This window comes from Venturia canescens, chromosome 1, assembly GCF_019457755.1.
Source record: "Venturia canescens isolate UGA chromosome 1, ASM1945775v1, whole genome shotgun sequence".
NCBI classification, from domain to species: Eukaryota; Metazoa; Arthropoda; class Insecta; order Hymenoptera; family Ichneumonidae; genus Venturia; species Venturia canescens.
Genome location: NC_057421.1, coordinates 10,442,264 through 10,466,497, shown reverse-complemented (window position 1 = coordinate 10,466,497; position 24,234 = coordinate 10,442,264). Strand labels below are relative to the sequence as shown.

Genomic DNA, 24,234 nt, shown 5'->3' with positions numbered 1-24,234 from the left:
CAATCTGTACTAAATATTGATAAGACATCATCAAAACTCGAATATATGAATATGCAAGTCCACAGGATAAATTGAAAGCTCCAATTTAGACAAATTCTCTAATAAAGCTAGTAGCTCTTGTAAATTTCTGGACAGTTTTTAAAATGATCATTCGAAGCTTTTTCAGTAGATTTTGCATCCGAATTTTTTTATTTGGAATGTTTAGGTTTGAGTGCAATTTTTACCTCTGGTAAAAATCATTCTGCACTCTTTTCCCTGAAACCATTATATTGTTCTAGAAAAGTAAGAGGTAAAAAAATAATGCGTAATTTTTTGTTCGCTCGAAATGTGAAGTGTTTCTAAGAAAGCCAGAATCTGCTCCTCAGTCACCTCAGCTGCACTAACTTTCTTTTAAATAAGTGGTACTCAAAAAAAACTTGAACATCCAGAACCAGATATTATTTCCCATCCACAATAATTTTTCTTGCAAAAAAATCTTAACAGTACAGTGTCACTAGATTTGTGAATATAGTAAAAATATTTATTTTAAGGAGTCCACATGACAGAAAATTATTACATAGAATCCAACATTCCTTCGAGAAAAACGAGAGCATCAACGTTATCTATCGCACTTTCCACATCCTTTTTCTGAACAGTTTTTTTTTTACTTTGCGCTGTATATTTGTATGCTTCCTTGGCCAACGAATCGATAAAGAGCTCCTGGAAGGTGAGCCAATGTTGAATCATTTGTCCTTTATGATAACAATCATTTAAAGTAAATATAATTACCACAGATTTTGTAATGGCAAAAATGGCTTCTCCGGTAACAATATTCACATCAGGATCCATTTTTACAATATTTCGTATTCTACCTACGGGAAGCTTGACAAGCTTCTCTCGTTGCTCTTGATCAGCATGTTGAACACTTTCAGGCTCCTCCAATGATTCCTGAGACTTGTCTGCCCCTGAACTCACAGACGACTCGTTCAAACTTATGTCTCCAGGAAGTTGGTCAAATTCCAAACTCGACATGTTTTAGTGACCACTGATCCCCAAAGTTGTTGCACTGTTCACGAAAATATTCAATTATAATAAGATTGTCAACTTTTTGTAAAATTCTGTTATCAATATTAATACTTCGATATACTACTTTTACCAGAAATTGATATCATTTCGAATAGTTCTTGGTCAAAGCATTTTCTATAAAATTTTATTTCTATGCCAAGCTCACATCAGTACATCACAAATTTCAAGGAATCCATTGCTTAAGATTCAAAATAATTGGAATTTAATTTCAGTTATATTTGCATTTTTTACAACAAGCATTTGGAAATAGTCAATTTGTTGCAATCGCTCTAAATCTTTATAAAAGATTTTTTTTAAGAAAATTTGGAACCACTGAGAAACTGAGAATTGCTAGAATTCGAACTGGTCATAATTATGTTTCATTACTTCATAAATATTTAATTGCACTCAGAACACCTTGATCTAGAGTTATTAGAAAAACTGCAAACCATTTCAAAGCTCTCATACATGGTCAGATGAATTACTTTTCAAACCTGACTAGAGCACAATTACGCTGATGAAATATAGAAAACTTTTGGTTACGAAAAAAATTTTTTTTGCATTAACTTTCAGTAGAGGATGCATAATACCGTGATTGAAGCTGAATAAATCATTGAATTTTGTGCAGTTTCGCCCAAGTACCAAGTCTTTAACATCAGAGATTGCAATAGAATTTATCATACACAGTGAAACACTTTACATCCACGTGATTTTCATCCATATCCATATCAAATTGAATTTTTCTCAAGGCATATTTATAAAATCTTATAGCGATCGTACCAAAATCACTCCTCGTCTTGGAGCCCGCGAAACATAACCTATAAATTAGATAATATACGCAATTGCTTGGCTACCGTGTAAACAAAATGAAAAACACACGTGCGTTCAGACACCGAACACCCAACGTAATTCAGTATTTATTCAAAATCTTGACCTAATTTCTAAGCATTTGAGAAAATCGAAGGTGTCATGAGTAAATTTTAGCTCGATAAACGAAGGAAGCCTATTATTGTTGTTGTCTCGTAACCACGTGACAGCAGCCTCCCGGTCAATTGTCGAGAAAGAAGCCATCAAACACATAGATCTATCGTGAACGTCACACGACGACACGACACACGAACATTGTACTATGTTCCCATAGGAAAAATGGACTCAACAGTGTACATAGTCATATACTAGTTTGACAGTATATTTTTACCACACTACTACAAAACACGTAGAGAATTAGAGAGAAAGAAAGAAATAAAATTAACAAAAAAAAAGGGGGAACTCAAAGCCAAAGCGACCGAGTAATATATCGCTGATAGTGTGGTACTGTGGTGTAGGGTGTGTAGTGTGGTTAATGTACGTTAGGTGCGGTAGTAGAAATAAAAGCTTAGCGTAAAAAAACATAAAAATAAGAGAATGTCCGGTGCCGGTCGTATTATAGGTTAAATAAATTGAGAATTTTTCCCAATGCTTAGGTAGCAATTATCAATTAAAGTGATTTGTTGGTAGTTGGGGGGAAAGGACGAACGATTCAGAAGGAAATATCGAGATAGAAATGGACAATAGAATAAACATATGCGACCCGGACGAGGACGAGATAAACAATGAGATATTTAATGAAATTGAGCCTGTTTCTTGGATCAACGACGAGCCCAATTATGATCTCGACGACATCAACATGTTCTTCCATAGAGTCGATTCTGATCAGATTATATACGAGGAGAAAAAAAAACGATGCAAGCTCATCGGTAAATACGTAATGGGCGATGTACTGGGCGAAGGTAGTTATGGAAAAGTTAAAGAGGTTCTTGACTCAGAGACGCTCTGTCGCAGAGCTGTTAAAATATTGAAGAAGAAGAAATTACGCAGGATACCAAATGGAGAACAGAACGTACAGCGGTATACTCTTGTACTTTGTGTTTCTCCTTGCTACGATGATAACATATTTTTTTGCCTTTTCAGCATTTGTCAAACTTTATTTTTCTTCCTAACTGTTTTCAAGCTACAGATGTTTTTCTTCTTTTACAGGGAAATACAATTACTGAGAAGATTGAAGCACAAAAATGTTGTTCAATTAATTGATGTGCTTTACAATGATGAAAAGGAAAAAATGTATCTTATAATGGAATTTTGTGTTTGCGGACTGCAGGTAAGATTTCAAATAATAAAAAACTCCAAACTGGTTTATCATATTTTTAATATTCAGTTTTGATCAAAGGTCAGATTGGATACAATTTAAAAAATGTATACAAGTCACACAAATAATTAAATTTGTCTATGTTGATAATGTATAATATCCAAATGGAAAACTCTTGCATATGTGACAAGTTTTAGACTCAACAAAACTCATATCGGTCAACTTTTATTATTGTTGATAAATTTTTCTGACAATCAAGGTTTTGTTAAAGGTGGGAACCGTAGTCTTCCTTAATCTAACTAAATATTTGTTTTCAACACAACTCTGTATTCATTTGAAATAAGACATTTATTTTTACAAAATTGAAAAATTTCATGGGAAATTTGAGCAAAATTTATGCTCGTACTCATTTGTTTAGATTACTATCATTGATTCCCAGAAAATTTTCATAAACTGAGTCCAGAGGGTGAATGCTGAAGAAAATGTTTTATCAACTCCCTATTCATTCCTGTCGGAGTGTGAGGGCCCTCTTCAAATTTACCGCTTTTCATAATCTTGTATTATAAAAAAACGATAAGACAATTTGTTTTGCCAATCACTTTTTAGTTGTAAAATGTATTACCATTGTTAATGTCAGAGAATTTGAAAATACATGAATAATCATTCTCATGATTCCTTTGAATACTTCTGACCATGAAAAAATATTTGTACAATGGCTAAATGAAAAATTTTGAATAAAATGAAAATCAAAAAATCAGGACATTATAAAAAATTTTTTCGTATTAGCTGATTATGCGGTACTATAGATATATTATTTTCAGGATATGTTAGACAGTACTCCTAGCAAAAAGTTACCAATTTGGCAAGCTCACAGCTATTTTACGCAGTTGGTGGATGGACTGGAGTATCTGCATAGCAAAGGGATAGTTCATAAAGATATTAAACCTGGAAATTTACTACTGACACTCGATCAAACATTGAAAATCAGTGACTTTGGAGTTGCAGAGGTAGATTTGGATTTTTCATTATAAATAAAAAGAAGCACAATTCCAGTACCCTGCTTTTTATTATTCACATATGAGAAATTATTTTTTTCAACTTCTCGTCTCTTTCGAATTTACTCAAGAATTGGCAACATTTCAATGAACATGAGAACAAAAGGAACTTCATTTTCGAGTTCATTACTCGTTTTTCAAAAATCACGCTTAAACATCAAAACTTTATCACTGCGTAAAGAAAAACTAATTTTTTTGAATTTACACAGGCCTTGGATATGTTTGCCAAAGACGACACTTGCACAACAGGACAGGGTTCGCCAGCGTTTCAACCACCCGAAATAGCAAACGGATGTGAAACATTTGCTGGCTTTAAAGTAGACATATGGAGCTGCGGAGTAACATTGTAAGTGGTGTAATAGGAGTTGTCATTTTTGTTAAGGAGATCAGTACCTTGTTTAAAAAGCTGAAGATTATTTTCATTTTTCGATTATTCTAAATCGCAATTATTGTTATCCTTCATTGAGAGCCTCGAGTATAATTTACTAATTTCGTGATCGGTGACCCAACAAGTATATTAAAGAACAACAATCTTTCGTTATCAGAAAAAATGTATTGTGCGACATTCAAAAAATATTTCAGATACAATATAACGACGGGTCTCTATCCGTTCGAGGGTGACAATATTTATAGACTTTACGAGAATATCGGACGAGGGGACTACACGATACCAGGAGATGTCGAAGAAATGTTGGCGTCTTTACTCGAAGGGATGCTCCAAAAAGACCCGGAGGAAAGATTCACGCTTCAAGAAATCCGTAGGCATCCGTGGACTATTTGTTGGCCACCGAGAGATACGGAAGAAGTTGCGATACCTCCTTTGAAGGGTCAGAAGTGGCACACGATGACCGTTTTACCGTATTTGATGGATTATCTTTATGGCGTTGATAGCGATCCAATGTATTATACGGAACACCAACTGAACGGTGAGTTTTACCTCAAAAATTCACGAATAACTTGAAGAACGAACAAAATATTTACTTGAATTCACTGTTGTAGCATATTTTTGCAAATAAAAAATAAAATAATTCTCAAAATTTGATGTCAATGTGAAAAATAGCAGTAAATTTCGTTATCTTTTAACACTCATGATGTTTATATTTCGCACAAGTAGCACTTTTTGAATTTTTTATAATCGTAGTTGTTATATGTTTATGGGGCTTTTCATTTAATGCAAAATCTACTTACAGTGTTTTAGTTCGTTTGGTCTATTTCTTACATTTCTCGATCCCAATAACTGATTATTATGTAGTCGTAAAAATAGTTGATGCTTTGTAAAATTATTCTCCCAGTGTGTGGTCACGCGAAAAACTAGTGAGTCCCAGATCACTTATCTTTCGGCGTTTCCTGGTAAGTTTTGTATCCACACGATTCGGGGCCACCGCAGCCATCGATGATTTGCCTGAAGATTTGAAATTTGTTCTTTTTTTTCTATTAATATTCCTTGCATCATTACTAACGTCGACGAAGTTGATACTTGAAAAGTTTCGTGGAACTGACGACTCTGACTGACGCTAGAAATTATTCACATGCCACACGTGACGCTTTTAACTACCTAGAGAAATTAATTTTACAGATGATAAGAGGAAAGGTGAAAGCACTTTGTCGAATCGACTTCTAGTATTCTTGTCGAAAACCTGCATCATTCTGTAAAGCAAGATACTTCCGTATTGTTTATTCGAGAAATGAGGGACAAAAAAATCTTATGCATCTAGGTATCTTTTTAATTTGTCACACCGTTTGCACGTTTCGTTATCGGCGATAATCTCACATTTTTTTTTTCTTTCGTTTCATCCTAACTCATGTACCTTTTTTCGCTCTTGTCAATTTGTCTTTCAGAGTGTTGTGCGAAACGTCAATCATCTCATATGACCATTGTCATGCTTGTTATTTTTTTCTTTCATGTTAAAGAGGGATGAACGAACCTGAAGATGTTCGACCTGTGAAATTCGCACGTCTCGTGATCAGAAATCTGCAAAACTCCTTCATTTTTTTCTGCCACTATTCTATTTTTTTATTTATTTTTTTTACTAATGTTTGAAAACATAAAATGACTTCTAACTTTTCTTCAACAAACTTTCCTTCAACTTCTGAAGGAATAAAATCATTGGAAGGTTTTTCAAAACAATTTCTTCACTTTAGTACCGAAAAATCAGGTAGTAACACCGGAAAAAAATGAAACTCTTGTAAGAAGGATTATAAAACCACTACACAAATTGTTTTGCACATTTTTGCTTGCATTAATTTTTAATTGCTAAACAATAATGGAATAGTATTTTTGATTGAATGATTCATCGATTACAAAATATTTCAAGTTTGATGACCGAAGCAAATGATAAAATAATTTTGCAGAAGAGAGAAGACTTCAGGAGATAGATCGATTGAGTGGCGATCAAAAGAGTTCATCAAGTAGCAGTAATCCAAACAAATCCAGCTCTAATCACACGAAAAGACGGTGGCGAAAGAATATATCGTGTTTGAGCGTCAAAAGATTTCCATCTTGTAAACCATCGTGATTCAATTCAATAACGACGCACACGCGTCATGAGATATACTTTCGCGACACGGTGGTCGCGAGTGTGTTCCCGCCATGTGGAAAATAAACTAGAAGACAAAAAAGGTGAAGATTTAAAAAACAAAAGGAAAGAAAGGGAAAAAGAGAATCCCGGTCGTTATCCAGAAAAGTGTTGAATACCACGAGGCATCTGATGCAGCTCGAGCACAACAACTTCGGACGCATTGAGTATAAACGTTTGTGATATTAATATTAAATAGTTGAAGTAGGTAAATTCCCTGTAGAGTTGTCCCTGTTCATTTACAGAGGGTTCATTCAACTAGCCAAAAATAAAACATCAATTGAATTTTTAAGAAGCCCTAGACGAAAAATTTTTAAAAATGTTTCGTGGATATTGGCAGCAAATGTATAAATCAAAATCTGAAAAATTCAAATAGAAAGAAAATAATCATTAACGTTTTTCTTTTGTACGCCTATCGAAACATTTTCGCACATCATCTCAAAAGTCTTTCGAACAATTAATCGTTTGAGATACTTAACTTGTTCTTTTGGCAAAGTATATCAATTGTAAGAAGAAAACTATATTTTTTTTTCGCAAATTTCAAAGCTCGGAGCCCCAAACGTACCCTTTATCCACACTCGCACTAAAATCGATCGATAAACAATTCAAAAAAATGAATAAATAAATAACATATGAGCGTCAATATCACGCTCATTTCCTGTGCCATTATAAAAAAAAATATTGTTACTATTAAATTATTAATATTATTGCGTAAGAATAACGTGTTTGTTGTAGTTAATATTATAGCATCTCGCGCACACTCGTCTCTTACATATCCATGTATATTTTTTACGAACGATTCAAACCAAACAATGATAATTTAACAAAAATTGAGCAATACTTGTATGAATAACTCGGTAGCAAGAAAAAACAAATACATACACATACCTCACCCACGCGAGTTATGTAAACAATTTCACGGTGTTTCATTTATCTCGTAAAGTCTCAAGTATTCGTCTCAGTATTCAGCACTTTTCTTAGGATACCGATTGGCCAAGTTATTTGTCATTAAGTTAAGTAAATTGTTAAAATTTTAGTAGATTTTATCAATTATACCCTGAACAATGTTTTCGCGGATAAACCAAATGTAATAACGATGGAGGACAACAAAAAAGATTGAACGAAAAAGCACAAACAATAAATGATTGAGAATTTTTGAGTATTAATTGTTATATGCGATGAAACTGTGCTTATGTTCCGATGTGCTGTCGTCGAATCTTTTCTCATTTTTTTGTTAGCACATCTGTACAAGGAGTCCTGTCAATGATCCCAACAACAATGTTTCTCATTTCCATTTAACTGAAACTCTCATTTTAGAGACGAAAAATATGAAATCTTTGTGCAGAAAAAGTAAAATTCTAAATTGACGATGCATCGCATACATTTTTTAAAACGAATCATTTTTTGTGGGGAGCAATGATTCCAATGTTTTCTTTGAGAATGGGATCTATGGTGTGTGAAACATTATTCCAGACATTTCGTATTACGTATGAGAAACTGTATCGGGTTTTTCGATGATTTAAGACAGGAAATCGTTTTATGGAAACACGCGGTTTCGTTTTGTCATATACAACCATGTATATATCCGGAGTATTTTTTTGAACATTCGAACAGACATTTCGTAATGATTGTGTGTATCCATCGATTCTATTTATCGTCCGGTAATTATTCTCTCTTTGTTATTATTACAATCTTCGTTTAGCCCGAAATGATACGAGCAATAAGTCAATTGACTACGCCCAGTGACGATATTATAATTTTGCGCATAATTAAACGTTTCTCATCAATAATGTTCGTGGGAAGAAAGACAAAATGATTTTCACCACACATGCGCCGAAAGTTCAACTATCCGAAATCGGCAGGTTGAATTTTTGGTGCATGTGTGGTGAAAAATAGTACACACTCCACGGGAGTGAAATTAGACCACTTCAAACTGCGTGCTTATCACCCTGCCCGCGGTTTGAAGCAGTCTACTTTCCCTTCCTAGGTGTGTAATATACTATTCTCACAAGATTGAAATTCTGCAAAATTAGACATAGTCCGCTGAAAATGTTAGTGAGAAAATGTGCGTGAAAGAGAAAGCTAAGGACATAGGAAAATCAATTTGAAGAGAGAATACGTCTGTGTGTAAAGTGCCATTCTCGCTTGCCTTCATCAATTTGTACCGTTTATTCAAAAATTTAATGAAATATATCGACAGTCGAATGAGCCGCTGATGGTCGAAAGTGTGTGACGAATGTTTTGAGTGCATGGATGTAAATTATCGTTTCGAACAAAAGAAAAAGAGTCATATGGGGAATGAAAACGCTCCAAATAATACAATATACATAAACTAATGATTATCTATATATAGTGATATAACTTTAAAGGAAAAAAATGTTGACGTGATGTAATTCAAGAGAAAAAACGAGAACGTTTAGTGACGTAGTTTCCAGGATCTGAATTATTTTTGCTACATCGCCGTACTAAATCGAATGTAACTCGTAATTATTTTTGGCATGGGAAGGTGTGCCAGTCTGAGTTTTCGATCAAAAAGAATGAAACTGCTCACACGTTTTTCGTGTCTTGTCACAACATCTGCACGGGAAACACTAAAATTTATAAATTAGCGTGCAGTAACACGAACGAGGGGTCAATTATGAGTTCTTCGATATTATTGTGGAGCAAAACACAACTTTTTATGAAAAATTAATCAAATTTATTGTTCAGCTGAGAAAATTTTACTGGGACTTCAATATCCAGTCGGTCGAAACATCCATTTCTAAACGGTGTGTGAAAGTTTCGATAGCTGTTTGGAAAATTTACTCGAACCGTTGAAACTTTCTGAATGAATTGCTAAAATTTCGACTAGGGTTCGAATTATTCCTGGACGTTAGTCAAAAATAAAACTTAATGTTTACAGAAGCATAAAAATGGCCAATTTGACTCCACATTAAAGTGTCTAATCACGTGGATTGAACACTCCAAAGTTTTCTAATTATCTCCGTATAGATGCGCCACATACGTTATTCTGTATTGTTTTTTTATTTCACGAAAATTTGATGACTGTTACATTGCATGTCAAATAACCCACCTAGCCAAGAGCCGAGATAAATATATATATGTATGGCTCATTTCACGTCACTTTCACATTGATAAATTCTCACCCTTTCTCGAAATCGTTTTTTATAGATTTACAGTTTTACAGATTCTTCCAAGTGTTTAATGTCACATAACAAAACGCCCGAAAAATACGAAAATTCACAAGGTGATAGCGAACCCAGCAGCACTTCCGAGGGTTTTCGAACTTTTTTCTCCTTTTAAACTGCTACTATAAATGAAAGCGCTGAAAATTATGCTTCAAAATGGTTTTTCAAAAAATGCTTGAAAAAAAATTACAACTTTTTTGGATCATTTTCGATCTGACAGTACTTTGAAATGCGCAAGAACTCAAAATCAAAATTACCCACTCAGAACCCGGATGAATTATTTCTTTAGGAAAAAAAAACATGAAAAAACTCTATGAATGGAAAAGAGTGAGAATTCGGTAGTGGGAAAGCGATGCGAAGTGTCCCATATACATTTGTATATAAATATATTAGGTGTACGTAAAACTGGCTGATTTTTTCGGTAAACTCAGCGAGAAAAAGCACCGAATCAATGGGTAGGCCTGATATACTTGTATAGAAATATTCGTTTATTGAGAGTCGGCCTGTTGGTGCAAGTACAAAGAAAAAACTGACTCGAACGATAAGAATTTCGAGCAGATATATGGACATATTATTATCATTATGATGATTGTCATTATTATTTTTATTATCATAATCAATGGATCAAGGCATGTCAGAGGTTTTGATATGATCTATATCGATAAGTATTATACTAACCTATGTTGCGCTACTTCACGAAGCGTGTTAAGATTTTAATGATAATTCTGCGTAAAAAAAAAAACATTTTGCACACCACCAGCAACATTGTTCGAGATTCGAATGAAAGAAAAAAACCTTAAAGTGTCATTGCAAAGGTTCATTTGCAATCGTTCAATCGATCGACTGTACACAAGATCTTCAACGAATTAACAGTAAAAAAATATCATTCGACCACAATTTGTACTCCGAAACGTATACTATTACTATGCTCATGTACATCAAATGAAAACAAAAGTATCTGTATTCACCAGGCATAATAAAACGATGAGAGAATAAAGGAAATAATTGGATGAAAAGGAAAAACGATGAGAATTAAGCGCGCCAGTATCCGAATGAATAAATGTTTGTAAAGTTTTCATTGCCGAATTGATCGTAGACGTGAAAAATCCCGGTGACGTTATGCTCCGGAATTTTCTTCTCGGAAAATAAGCCCTATCTTTTTTCTCATTCGATCCACTAGAATGTGCGTTTAGTGTGGTTTTCACAATCGTGGAATTGGAGTCAGCAAAAATGTATACACGCATCCGTTAGTCTGATACTGTAAATAACGATACGCTTTGTCTCTCATTAACAATATCAATAATTTTTTGTAACGAGACGACAAATGTTTACTTTGGTGATGTAAGTTTCGTCGTCAAATACACACAAGTGTTCAGTGTTCATGCGGTCGTCAAGAATCGTGTTTCAAATAATTCATACTGGCGAAGACATTCTTCCTGGTAGCACGCAGTATTTTATATCAGATTGTTAGCTCTGCCGAGATAACATATTTTTTCACTTCATTATTTTTCTCCTCTGTCAGACGTGCGGTAGGGAAATGATCAGTGGAAACGTAATTTCACGTTGAACTAACGAGATTTCAACATTTTTTCCTCGGTTTTCGTGTCGACCCAGCTTCGATCGTGATTTGAAAGCCAATTCTTTGCACTCGATTAATTACGATGAATAAAAATTGTTACGAACATCGTTTAACGATCGCTACACTCGTGGGCATTTTTTCCGGAGGTTTGATAGGCGCAGTTTTGAAAAATTTCACCGAGCAACCTTGGACCGAGCGTGCTATCATGTTCTTCCAATTTCCTGGGGATGTTTTTCTTCGCACTGTTAATATGCTTATTATTCCTCTCGTTGTATCTAGCATCGTTAGCGCCAGTTGCAATCTCAGTAAATCGGGTGAGTCCGTTTTTTCTGAATTTAAACGAAAATTGGCTTTTTCGTTTTTTTGTGTATATTTTTTGAAAATATTTCACGAGTTCATAAAAGTTACACGTAAAAAATATCACAAAAATCATTGACCTTTGCCACGGTCTGAAAGTCAATGCAGAAATTACAAAAAAAAATCTTGGTATGGACAAAGCAGTTCGAAAAAATCGACTTCTGGTCAACACCTTTTTTGGATTGGAATTTCTCACACTAATTTCGTATTTATTTTCTCCAGGTACAATCGGATTGAAAGCTCTCTATTACTACACAGCCACAACTACTCTTGGAATTACACTGAGTGTTATTTTATCCCAGACGATACGGCCCGGAGAAATTCATCGGAATGACAATTCAACGATAGCAGGAGGCTCTAAAAACTTCATCGCGACCGATATCTTCCTGGACCTGTTCCGGTACGTTATTGTTAAATTTGCATTTTTTATTGCTGTGACACTCGAAAATTACAGATTGCATGAAACTGCTTTTGAGTAATTGTGTCTATTTGACTTATTTGCAGTAACTTATTCACGGATAACATAGTGACAGCCTGTGTGAGTCAGGTACGAAAAATACATTTCAATGTAGAAGAGTATTCACTTATTGATTTTATAATTTGAGAAAATTTTCTCCAGTATCAAACATTTTTAATCGAACCTTCAAATGCCAGTTCAGGTAATATGACAACTAAATAACAATTCTCTGATTTTCGTTTATCTAATTTCTCATGTTCGCATTTTCTTCCATTTTCCAGATGATGGTGATTCGATTTATTTTTGGAAAATATCTTCCCGAGAAACCGATGGGACCAACATTTTGGGTCTTGTTATGTGGAGTCTGTTATTGGGGATAGCCATCGGTCACATCGGTAATAGGGGCAAACCTTTGCTGCATTTTTTCGATAGCCTCTCAGGAGTCATGATGATGACGATGGACAAAGTCACGCAGTGAGAATTTCAGTTTTTTTAGTGAAGCCTGCTGTCCTCGAGAGCAGCGAATGAACAAACGATCGTTCTCTATCGTAGGCTTGCACCATTCGGCGTTTTGTTTCTTGTGCCAGGAAAAATTTTGGAAACTGACGATATTGGAGCAATGTTAACGCGGTTGGGAGTCTACGTCATGACCGTATTCCTTGGTCTGATCATTCACGGCCTCGTGGTCCTCCCAACTTTATATTTTGTCTGCACGAGAAAATCGCCGTTTAAAATTTTGGCTAAGGTTGGGCCTGCTTTCGTTACCGCGTGTGGAACATCCTCCAGGTCAGAAACAAGAAGCACAGTAGTCGGAAAAAACGCCCGGAAATGAAAAATAGTTTCAATATTTGGACATGCGACAAGTGAAATTTTGGTTGAACTGAAAAAAAAATTATTTTTCATAGCACAGCGACGGTACCGATGACACTGAAGTGTCTCGATCGAATTGGCGTTGATCGCAAAGTTTCGAGATTCGTAGTTCCGTTAGGAGCAACTATTAACATGGATGGTATCGCTTTGTATGAAACGATCGGGGCGATGTTCATTATTCAATTGAGAGGATTGGATATTTCACTAATCAAAGTAATAGCGATAAGGTTAGTGTGATTTTTTCAAATCGCATGTAACGATTGGAAGATTTTTTCTTATGATCTTTTTGTTTTGTAGCATTACGTGTACGGTTTCGTGTATTGGAGCTGCTGGTCTTCCAAACGGTGGATACATGATGCTCATTCTTGTTCTCAATTCTATTGGAATACCAGCATCTGACGTAATGCTCATTATTACCATCGATTGTCTGGTGTACGTCGTTGTTCTTTATTATTCCATTCCAAAAATCATATTCGCTGTTTTGTTTTCATTTTATTCGTTTTCATAAAAAATTCGGAAAAATTCAATATTAATGAGGAGAAATAAATGAAACGCCTTTTCGATGAAATTTACTTGAACGTATTTGGAGATTTAAGGGAATTATTTTGAATTTCAGTGATCGGTTTCGAACAACTGTCAATATTGTAGCAGACTCGTTAGGTGCTGGTGTCATATCTCATCTGACGAGAAATGAGGAAGCTTTGGAGCGTCTCGATGAAACAACAGTGCCGTTAAATTCCGTTTTACTTTAAAACTGAAGTATATTATATATAGTAATGAAATAAAAAATTCGTGCTTAAGTATTTCTAGGATATTTATTCCGTTGCATACAATTTTGCATAATATACAATAATAAACCCATACCTGATAAAAAAAATTCGAACTGTAAATTCATATTTGCCGCGTCATACACGAGTGCTCAAGATGTATTTTTTGGTTGCAATAAAAATCCTATACTTGCATGATTTGGTAAATAAATTGCATCAAAAAATTCACAAAATCACTTACACATTTGAAATGTCTCACCATTGTGCACGCGTACATTTTCTTTAATTCTTCCGTTTTCGAATTTGCTATGACGAAATGATAAAAAACCTGATGCAGAAAAAAAATTTAGGTGGAGATAATTCGAACGAAGTATTTGGTGGGACTTGACATATAAATTGATATTTCAGATTTTTCCAATGCCCGCACTGAGCCAAAGACAGAAATTCAGAATTATAGTCGGCCGAGTTCATGAACGTTGATCGAATAAAATATAAACAAACCGCAAAACAGGTGGATCTACCGCGACAAAACTTTATTGCGTTGATGCGTTGTTGATCTTGTTGATTCAGACTCCAGGGACTCCGCAGCGACGTTTTAGTGCGCGTGGCATTTATATTCTGACACTTGTCAAACAATCCGGAAAAGTGAGGTTGGGGTCGCATTCTTATTCGTCGTATTTTTTTGTATCGTATAAAACTATTAGCGTTGTTAGTTATTAAAAAGTGAATTAATGGAGGGCGACCTGATCGGGAAGGTGAACGATGATTCACAATTCATATCGTTTCAAGATTTTTCACCGATTAATCGGTCAGGAGGAACTGGTCAAGCTCAGCTTGACATCAATTCCCCGAATCAGCAACAGAATTTTGGCAACCTCGGCAATGATTCCACGGGAATTGGGATTATTGACGAACTGGAGAATTTGCCAAGTGTGAAAAATGGTAATATTTCTTTCAATGTTATTCAGCTACGTTTTTAGGTTATTCAGCATTCAAGCAGCATCGGCTACTCCAAATTTTTATTTTGTGGTTTTTAAAAAATGTTTACTACAATGTCCAATTTATCAATGTATACTGCTACGCAACATTAGTTTCTCTATATTAATATTATTCCAATAGTACAATGAGACAAAGCATGCAGACAAAAAATGCAGGTATAATAAAACAATTTTTAACTTCCATTGCAGAATTCATGACGGAGTTTTATTATGAAATCTCATTATCAATTTTTATTTTATTTTTCTGCGAATGATACTCTGATCTAGAGAATTACTAATAATCACTGAAAAAAACATGCAAGTATAGACTAACACACTATATTGGTAAAATAAGAATATCAAATATGAAGAAAGGAAAAACCTAAGATTAAAGTAATTGCGGTTCAAACAGTATTCTCATATTTATGATTTATGATATTTAGAGGTTTATCTTGAACATTTCAACAGGCAACAGAGCTGTCAGTGTACTTGTCCCAAGTACATGTGATGAGATCCATAATGCTGTTACTTTGTTGAATGCTAAAGGAACTGTTTTGTATTTTTGAACATCTAAAGGATTATCAGCATTAGAAAGAACAAGAATTTTTTTTAAATGTACAGTGCTAAAAGTAGAGGCTACTGTGTTTTTTACTCTTCACAGATGATACACCAAGGAATTTTTGGACGATAGAATACTATCAGAAATTTTTCAACGTCGATACAAATGTAGTTGTGCAGCGTATAACAAGGTCGATGATACCTCATGCATCGGACAATTATTTGATATCTCAAATCCGACCGAACCCAGATCTTTATGGACCATTTTGGATTTGTGTCACTTTGATCTTTGCCATAGCTATCAGTGGAAATATGGCTGATTATCTTCAGTCAGCAAATTCTAGAACATTTCATTGGAAATACGATTTTCATCTCGTATCTTACGCCGCTACCTGCATTTTTTTATACGCTTGGTTGCTACCTATTATTCTTTGGGGAGTTCTCAAATGGAACAATGGTTCTGAAAATTCAGACGATGAATTGATCGAAGTAAGTAAATCCAAGCAAGAAGGATATTTTTAAGCAACATAACTGCAATGAATAGTGTTTTGGAAGAAATTCTCTCTTGTTTGGGTCGTTTGAAAGTAGATTCCTTTTTTATCTATTCCTGTATGTTGTGCTATTTGAGACAATATCGCAATTTGCATAGATTTTCCTGAGTTAATGAATTTTTGAAAATATTTTTTTTTGTATGAGACCAAATAAATCGATAAGCTTCATAGACAATGTGAAATAACACTCACCATGTTTACAGTCAAGAGCCCCTGGAATGTTGGAGCTTCTCTGTCTTTATGGATACTCTCTTGCAATATATATACCAATAGCATTTCTGTGGACCATACAAATAACTTGGCTACAGTGGTCGTTGGTTTGCATTGCGACATTACTTTCTGGCGGAGTATTGCTTCAATCTTTGCTGCCGATTATTTCCGGTTCGTATAACGAATACAGGCACCAAATTTGAGTATAAATTCAATTTTCAATTACAGAATTAAATAAATGTTCATTCTTACACATTTGCAGGCAAGCAAAAGCCCATCTTCGTAGCTGTAATATTGGGAATGCACCTTTTGCTGGCGGCCGGTTTCAAGCTGTACTTTTTCCACGATCGTTCAAAAAGTTTACCCACTCCAGAAGTAATTACTGTCGCAACAACTCAGATCGTGGAAGACGTGAAAAAAGTAGCGGCAAATTTACCGCCGTCAAATCACACGTAATATTAATTTTTTCGTCTTCCAACACTGACTCTGAAAGTGAATTAACGCGAACACGAGTCCGCTGTCATCTCGCAATTGCTGTTCTTTCCTTTTTTTGCTATTATCCAAAATAAACGTATTTGTTTTGTAAAATGCACGACGAATGGGTGAAATTATTGAAATAAATCGTAATCACGGAGAAAAAATTTCTCGATTTCAACATCATTTTTATTGCAGTCTAAAGTTTGGACTGTGGGAGGGTTAATTATATCAACACTGTGGTATAATATATATTCACAGTTTTTATCACCGTGTCGTACATAATATATTCAATATAAGATACCATTTTGAACCACTAATTGTACATATTTTATAAATAATATTGTTTCATTCCCATTAATAACGATTGTGACAAAAGGCAACATTTATTTTGTAGTAGTAGATATATATGCATATATATCGTTTGCTTTCTCTTCATCGATCCACACTTTTCTTACAATTATTATCTTCGTACTTCGTATCTATAATTCTATATTCTTTTTTGTATTATTACTGATATTACAAGGACTTTGGTACGCCATTTTTTCATCAAGATTTAACAGAGTTTCCGATTGCTTAAGATTTTCCGAACATCACATTGACTTTGAAACGTACACGTAACAAGGCCAAAATCGATCCGCAATTTTCACAGATTTTATTCTACGAGCTTAAGTTTTTCATTTACATCGACGAGGTGATCGAACTCCATTTTTTTGCGTACATATTTCTCCACCGACCCCGGATCTATTAAAATCTACAGAAATATTTGGATCCGTGTTAGAAAAACGAACGTCACTAGCGTTTCAGTTGTAACTTGCTAATGAGTTCATAAGAAGCTTCCAATTAATCACGTTAATTTGCTATCAAATTGCAGATCGATTATAATGAAATTAAAATTATTTACGAGAATGCCGAATCGTTCGGATCGCAAAGGCTTGAACCAAAGGTAGCTTAGCAAGATTTTGTTTCGTTCGAAGCAAGAAAGTTTTTCAACGGACTTCAGTCCTCGGAATCAATCATTATTGTTTTTCATTGCGAGCTATTCGGCCAAAAGTTTTATGGATTACTCGTTAAATTTCATTCTATTTCATCATAAATGCGTCACAATTTTTTTCCCAATACATGCTCCCAATATACAAAAAAAAACAAAATAAATTTCAATAGAGTTAAAAATCGTGTTCAGTCACATTCGAAAATCCTATAGAGCGTCTACAAAAGCTGATTGTTTTAGTTCTCATACGTGTAGTGAGAAATCGGACGAAAAAATTGACATTTCAAGATATTCGATAATGTTATTTGCCTTTTTTCTGCAAACAAGATACTTTTTTCTTAACTAACTAAAATCGCAATTGACTTAAAAGTTCGAACATTTGTATTTTAATAGTTTGCTCATAGCATCCAGACTTGTATGGCGACGATAATAAGGTGAAATTTCAAAAAAATTGTGATTACTTTCGCAGAAAATGACAGTCGCATACGATCATTATTTTCGAACGTCGAGAGAGAGAGAGAGAGAGATAAAGAAAGAACGTGTCGACCGTTCGTAAGAACACCGAGAACTGGTTTCACAAAAGTTCAGGATTAATCCTAATAAACGAGTTGGTCCGACGTTTGTTACGTACAATGTAAGATATACTTACTGGAAACCGTTTCATGCCTTCGTTTCTCTTTCGAATTACGAAAGAACGACAAAAAATCTATTCCACAGTCTAACAAAGAATGTATGTACTAAGATTATAATTACTTTTATACTTTACGATATGAGTTACTCCGAAAAAAATATTCGATTAGCTGCAGCAGTTGACACAGGGGTTTGTGTGAAACGAAATATGAATATTCAAAGTTTCGACGAAATTGGCTCATCATTCTGAATTGAAGTTTGCCTGATGAGTGGTAATCGATGATTTATAAGATAAGTACATACACAGCGTGGAAATTCCAAAAAGGAATCATCGCAGTATTTAGTCTCTGCGACACCTTCATCCAATTACAATTTTTTCTTTCTAATCGCTTTCTCATTAAGCAAAGAAAAAGAAAAAAACATTGTTTCTCTCAGAATCTTGCAATATCCATTAAAATCGAATACAACTTTAAAAATCATTGAAAAATTCGAGTGCTCAGAACCAAAAGGTCAGAATTGTGTTAGAATTGTAGGGAAGAACCGGTCAGTAAAAGTTCATTACTTTATGAAATTAGGACGAAAAATGCTTCTGTACTTCTAAGCAAAAGCGAATACGATGGTAAAGTTAATAATATAAATACGTATTCACAGTAGGTCGTTTCGCCATTAGGCTTAATTTGACGTGAGAAAACTCGACTTCTTATACAATTGTATATTTCAAATTTTTCTTTTGAAATTTACCCTGCCTTTCATTAGTTACGTACATTCAAAGTGTATAACGTTTATGCATTTTAATATTAACTTGACAAATTTGTTGTATCTTTTTTTTTATTTCATCATTTCAGCCCTAATCTGTTATCTTTTCTTTTTTGATTTTTCGAATACAATGGAGCCTTGACTATTGGCGCACCTTGTTCATCTACGTACGATAACAATACATTGATTATTCAGTCGCATAAGTAATTATTTATATCGACTCGTTCGTCGAGTTTTTCATGTTTCAGTGTCTCTTATAGGAATCGTAATGAACGTGAGAGTTCGAGGAAAGTGCGTGTTCCCCTAAAACGAATTTGGAACTTGTTGCCTGCGTTTAATGCTCTGTTTTTTTGTGGAATAAACTACTCGTGTGCAGGAATTTCGATGCAATTGTGAGAGCTGCGAATTATTCTCAGCAAAAAATCAAAAGTTCTTATCGACTTGACAGTATTATTTTCACGATAAACGTACATGAAATATTTTCAAACGTTTTTGTTTTCCAATCGGAATTCCCTAGTGCCCACGATATTGTTACAAACTAATACAACTTTTCCTCACTTTACATCTTAAGTTATGCTAAGAATCAGTCAATGATGCGATACTGTACCATCCACCGAATTATATCGTTCAACTCAATTAACCGAATGGTCTACCAATGGATTCAATAGATTATTGATTGTTCGGGTATTTTAGCCCCTGTAAGAGAGGGTGGCTTCCACCCTCTCGCTAGTTTTTTAAATATTTCATATAGTTAATTCGTTAATTGTACAAAGATGCATCGACAGTCTATTAGTACAGCACAGTTATGTTGTTTCTTCGTTTTTTTTTCTCTTTCATTTTCATTTAACAGCTAATTATAGTTGACATTAAAAAGATTCATTAGGAGAGATTTAGCATGAGAAGAAATTTTGATATGTCGGTAGCGATGGTTCAAGGGTCTATGCAGCATTTAAAGGAAAAAATGTTCATTATAAACTTCGTGATGAATCTATAAAGTTGATGGTCAAACATTCTTCTTGGTTTTTTTTTCCATTAGGATTGATGCAAACTTGAATAAAAATGGCATTATTTTCTCGAAGCTTTGTATTGGTTCTTTTTTTTTAATTTTTCGTCTACCGGTGAATTTTTGGTATAGACGTTTGTAGAGGTAATGAGATTCAGTGCCTTATTCAAAAAATATGAGTTCTCGTGGAATTGACGGAAAGAATTTTGATATTTACTCGTTGCTCAAACAAATCGATTTTTATGACGTTGAGCAATGGAATTTAGCCACCATTTTTTATTAAAAAATGTTATTGATATTTCAAAAGTATTTTATTGTGGCATAAAATCAAGTGTTGAACTTTCAAACAGTTTTATCTAAAAGTTCTCTTTGACTTTGGAAACTAAAGTATCTTTCCACATGTTCCTTCGCCTTTTAGCACTATTTTTTCATGAGCTATGGCATTTTCCCCAACATTCACCTCGACACGTGGTCAAAGATCCAGTTTTCATCAGATAAAATTTTAAAAAAAGTGAAGATCAAATGAGTTGATCGTTCGATCGATAGTATCACGACCAAAGATGAGGATCAGTGAGGAAATGGGAGTCGAAAACGTGTGAACTAGAAAAATAATGATGAAAATAATTGAAACGACGTGTGTGAATGAAGAAAATGATTCATTTGATGTATTGAATAACGCTCGGAGTGCCGATCATCGAAAATCAACACTTCAGCATTGAAGTTTATTGTTTGTTTATAATGTTGGCATTCATTAAAAATGAAAATCGCGTTTGTTTTTCCTAAAATCTTCTTTGTTGTTTAGTTTTTATGCATCGTCTTTCAAACGTATATATAATGTATATTTATATCAGTACATATATATATATATATATAATATATATCTAGCGGCTCCGAAAATATCACGCATACCGAAGCTTGATTGATCACCTTAAGCATTAGTCTTTAGTGTTTGATTATACTACAATATTTATACAGATAATCATGTTATACGTTCGGACGAACAATATTAATCGATCACGCGACAAAATACGTATACATATGAAATAATCGCTCGCTTATGAATTATCGACAATACACGAGACGAGGATTCATACTTGTGTGAAATATAGGCCGGTATGCACACCAAGCGATCGATTATATTGTTATTCATGAATTTTTTCTTCCTCATTCTTTTCTCATCATTGATTTTTTTTTTTTCTATTATTTTGTTGTCATTAATAACGACAATTAATGGGCTAAACGTAGTCAGGCCATGTATTTATTAAAATATATACTATAAGTATTGAAATAGACTCGAAAAACCCCTGTGTCAGTGAATAAAGTTTAGACTATGTTAAGTAAAATTTGTCACAAATTGGTGTCGAATAGTAATAAAAATCCATTTCAATCGGTTTTTTTTTTAATCGTGATTCTGATAGCCTAGATTACAATCGTTAATATGTCAATCTCTCTGGCAACCCTTTGATTTGCCAGCGGATTAGGTTTTCGTTACAGTATTTTGAATATTTTTCTTTACAGGACACAGCTCACAACCCACTATTTTAATCAATTTCACGCAGATTGACGCACATCCAAATTATTTCCATCCCCAAACTACATTCTACGCTTTGTACTTTTGTCGGATTTGGAAATAATTTGATGATCGCTCGTCAAGGGACAAAGTGAAAAGTTGCTACGTTCTTGGCTTTTATATATATATATTTTTTTTTGTTTTCTTTTTCGTTTTTTTTTTCAAATATTTTTTGACTCCTTATAACTATTTTTCTAATCCCCTGCCGAATATGTGTATATTTATATATATTTATATATATATTTCATGTTGATAGAGAAGAGCTGTTACTAAAAAATTAATTTGAAAAGTGGAAGCATTCAGAATGAAATCATAGAAAAAATCGTAAATTTGTTGTTTTTCGATTGCTAGAATAATGTTGCATCGACCCAAAAGTTAATCTCGAGTTTCATCAGGCATACAAAATGATGTTGGAGAACTGGTTTTGACCACTATCTATTTGATTCAATCATGACAGGATGTTTAGCATTGTTATAGAACAATTTAAAGAAGGAAATAAGTCCAGTCGTACTTTCGTGAAAAATTGATTTGAGCAACGGTATGATGGTGAAACTCTGCAAGATTATTAGGAATCTGCCATGGAAAGGACCAAGAACCAACGATATTTTCACCTTTTTCGGTTAACATACTAATTCTTTGAAACTTACGATAAAGAGATAGTTATCTAGCTGACTCGATGCGATCGAGACTATTCTTACATATTTCTGTCCGAACGTTCGAACAAAATGTTGAAAAACATAAAAATTTTTGACCACATTCTAAGATGATTATTTTTAACGTATCAAACGATGAACGCATTAAGTTTTCAAACTAGTACACAATGATTATCGGTTACGGCGGATACAAAGAATCAAATGTGCAGCCAGTGGGGCGAGCCATAATTAATAAAACAAATGGATTATAAAGTGTACGTCGTTAGTGGGTGTACGCGAACGCAGACAGCAAGTTTTTCTTATTATTTCAATATAATCATATACGTAATACAAATCAGGATTTTTTAGTCATCTTAATAAATTGGTTTAAGTCTACGTTTCGTATAAAATATCAGCGCAAAACCGTCAGCCCTTCACAACTACGAGACAATCTATAGGTTTACAATCTTTACTTTTAACATTTAATTTGCCACTGTATTATCCCTCAAATTTATATGGTTTATCTCCAAACTTGTCGAATATTTCTTCAGGCTCATAGACGAGAAGCTATTTCAATATATAGAGAACAGGATTTATATTGATTTTTTGATTTAATTTTCGAAACAAGTGTATGTGGCTATGAAAATCTACACAGTACAGATTCAACGCTTTTCTTTCTCTATATAATCGATCATCTAAAGAAAAATATTTGGATCTCGCGCGTTAACAGGTACTCCGCTACAATCCTAAGATATAATTCATCGAAATGGGAGAATAAAACATAGAATTATCGAGACAAACACCCACCGAACGAGATGCTACGAGAATGTACAAGAATAATAATCTATCTTTACATTTATATATTTATATTTGTATATAATTGTATTAAATTCTAACGAGTAATCGTGTTCATGAGATTATGCATATGCGGATAATAATCATACTTTGAATCGTATAATTTTTATAATTCACCAAGTTTCATTAATTTTTAACGCTTTTTTTTTTATTTTTTCATTTCATTTGATCGATTTAAATCATGTTTTATGCACGAGAGGACTAATAGCATAATAGTGAACATTGAGAACATGGAGAACAGTCAGAGTGAATGATTATTTTTATAGTCTATTCCCTCAAAGTCTAACATCATCGAATGATGAATTCAATCTTTTACTCCGATCGTCAACTGTACGAAAGCTATCTCTCTTTTCCTATTTTTGTTTCTCATTCAGTGACGATTAATCGACGGTTAAGCTAATTGGAAATGAAACAGAAGTAAAGAAATTTTTTACTTTTTCGGTGCAGACCTGATCCCACCATGTTTAATTGTACATTCTTATTTACAGAGGCAAACGGACGGTAGAAAAATCTCAAAACTTCCAACACAATCCGAGAGATAGCTCCAATGAGAAAAGATTCAATTACATTCAGCCGGCTGTAACATTCGACATACCAAAATATCAGACCCATTTTTTTCCCGAAGTACTAGTTCTAAATTTTGATCAAATTCTATTAAAAACCACTAGCTAGAACATTGATGAATATTCACTGTTTTTTTATCGTCAGAGACTTTAGAAAATGTCCATAATTTCACAGAATCGATAAAAATTCGTCATTCACATTCAGATCGATGGAAATTTGATTATTTATCAACTGGAAAAACAAAAATAGGAGTGATCGTTGTCGTAATTGGAAAAACTTATTTTTCAATGTGTCAACGTGTTGTGTTGGCTATTTGGAAAATCAGTCGGTACATGACGAAAGGAGCGAAAGAACGTCTAAAGCCAATATATAACTCTCTACTGATTCCAAAAATATTTCATCTGTCGTATTGTACTGGTAATTTTAATGTTTTTTATTTCTTTTT

The 24,234-nt window shown here is 34.0% G+C and overlaps 4 protein-coding genes across 11 annotated transcripts; 3 read left to right on the top strand and 1 right to left on the bottom strand.

Moving 5' to 3' along the window:
- Positions 1 to 498: 498 nt before the first annotated feature.
- On the bottom strand, positions 499 to 16,382 carry PolE4 (DNA polymerase epsilon subunit 4). Of its 7 annotated transcripts, none has more exons than XM_043428129.1 (3): positions 16,297 to 16,382; positions 769 to 1,045; positions 499 to 699 (listed from the first exon to the last, which is right to left on the bottom strand). In XM_043428129.1, exons 2-3 carry the CDS (start codon positions 1,009 to 1,011, stop codon positions 553 to 555), a joined length of 390 nt encoding a protein of 129 aa, XP_043284064.1. In that variant the 5' UTR covers positions 1,012 to 1,045; positions 16,297 to 16,382; the 3' UTR covers positions 499 to 552. The 7 variants fall into 7 exon arrangements, with proteins under 7 accessions (XP_043284064.1, XP_043284075.1, XP_043284028.1 ...); XM_043428140.1 differs by lacking the exon at positions 16,297 to 16,382 and adding an exon at positions 2,243 to 2,338; XM_043428093.1 differs by lacking the exon at positions 16,297 to 16,382 and adding an exon at positions 1,899 to 2,232.
- On the top strand, positions 2,333 to 11,011 carry Lkb1 (Lkb1 kinase). Of its 2 annotated transcripts, XR_006261960.1 has the most exons (7): positions 2,333 to 2,931; positions 3,061 to 3,181; positions 3,991 to 4,176; positions 4,434 to 4,570; positions 4,807 to 5,150; positions 5,801 to 5,939; positions 6,577 to 6,709. XR_006261960.1 is itself a non-coding variant. In XM_043428053.1 (6 exons), the coding sequence occupies exons 1-6, from the start codon at positions 2,588 to 2,590 to the stop codon at positions 6,738 to 6,740; spliced, it is 1,296 nt and encodes a 431-aa protein (XP_043283988.1). In that variant the 5' UTR covers positions 2,333 to 2,587; the 3' UTR covers positions 6,741 to 11,011. The 2 variants fall into 2 exon arrangements, 1 of the variants encoding a protein (XP_043283988.1); XM_043428053.1 differs by lacking the exon at positions 5,801 to 5,939 and having other exon boundaries at positions 6,577 to 11,011.
- Positions 11,202 to 14,054, top strand: LOC122415684 (excitatory amino acid transporter 3-like). Its single transcript, XM_043428042.1, has 9 exons — positions 11,202 to 11,881; positions 12,147 to 12,324; positions 12,429 to 12,471; positions 12,544 to 12,583; positions 12,663 to 12,855; positions 12,934 to 13,167; positions 13,287 to 13,478; positions 13,549 to 13,683; positions 13,868 to 14,054. Exons 1-9 carry the CDS (start codon positions 11,650 to 11,652, stop codon positions 14,001 to 14,003), a joined length of 1,383 nt encoding a protein of 460 aa, XP_043283977.1. The 5' UTR covers positions 11,202 to 11,649; the 3' UTR covers positions 14,004 to 14,054.
- Positions 14,342 to 16,955, top strand: LOC122415701 (protein YIPF1). The gene is made up of 4 exons (XM_043428070.1): positions 14,342 to 14,960; positions 15,657 to 16,042; positions 16,308 to 16,485; positions 16,577 to 16,955. The coding sequence occupies exons 1-4, from the start codon at positions 14,750 to 14,752 to the stop codon at positions 16,768 to 16,770; spliced, it is 969 nt and encodes a 322-aa protein (XP_043284005.1). The 5' UTR covers positions 14,342 to 14,749; the 3' UTR covers positions 16,771 to 16,955.
- Positions 16,956 to 24,234: the final 7,279 nt, after the last annotated feature.

Coding starts and splice junctions, on each gene's coding strand:
- PolE4 (XM_043428129.1), bottom strand. CDS start 1,011: ATGTCGAGTTTGGAATTTGACCAACTTCCTGGAGACATAAGTTTGAAC. Junction 700..768: donor TTGCCATTACAAAATCTGTG/GTAATTATATTT, acceptor CTCACCTTCCAG/GAGCTCTTTATCGATTCGTT.
- Lkb1 (XM_043428053.1), top strand. CDS start 2,588: ATGGACAATAGAATAAACATATGCGACCCGGACGAGGACGAGATAAAC. Junction 4,571..4,806: donor TGGAGCTGCGGAGTAACATT/GTAAGTGGTGTA, acceptor AAAATATTTCAG/ATACAATATAACGACGGGTC. Junction 5,151..6,576: donor TACGGAACACCAACTGAACG/GTGAGTTTTACC, acceptor ATAATTTTGCAG/AAGAGAGAAGACTTCAGGAG.
- LOC122415684 (XM_043428042.1), top strand. CDS start 11,650: ATGAATAAAAATTGTTACGAACATCGTTTAACGATCGCTACACTCGTG. Junction 12,856..12,933: donor ACGATGGACAAAGTCACGCA/GTGAGAATTTCA, acceptor TCTCTATCGTAG/GCTTGCACCATTCGGCGTTT. Junction 13,168..13,286: donor GCGTGTGGAACATCCTCCAG/GTCAGAAACAAG, acceptor TATTTTTCATAG/CACAGCGACGGTACCGATGA.
- LOC122415701 (XM_043428070.1), top strand. CDS start 14,750: ATGGAGGGCGACCTGATCGGGAAGGTGAACGATGATTCACAATTCATA. Junction 14,961..15,656: donor TTTGCCAAGTGTGAAAAATG/GTAATATTTCTT, acceptor TACTCTTCACAG/ATGATACACCAAGGAATTTT. Junction 16,486..16,576: donor TTTGCTGCCGATTATTTCCG/GTTCGTATAACG, acceptor ACACATTTGCAG/GCAAGCAAAAGCCCATCTTC.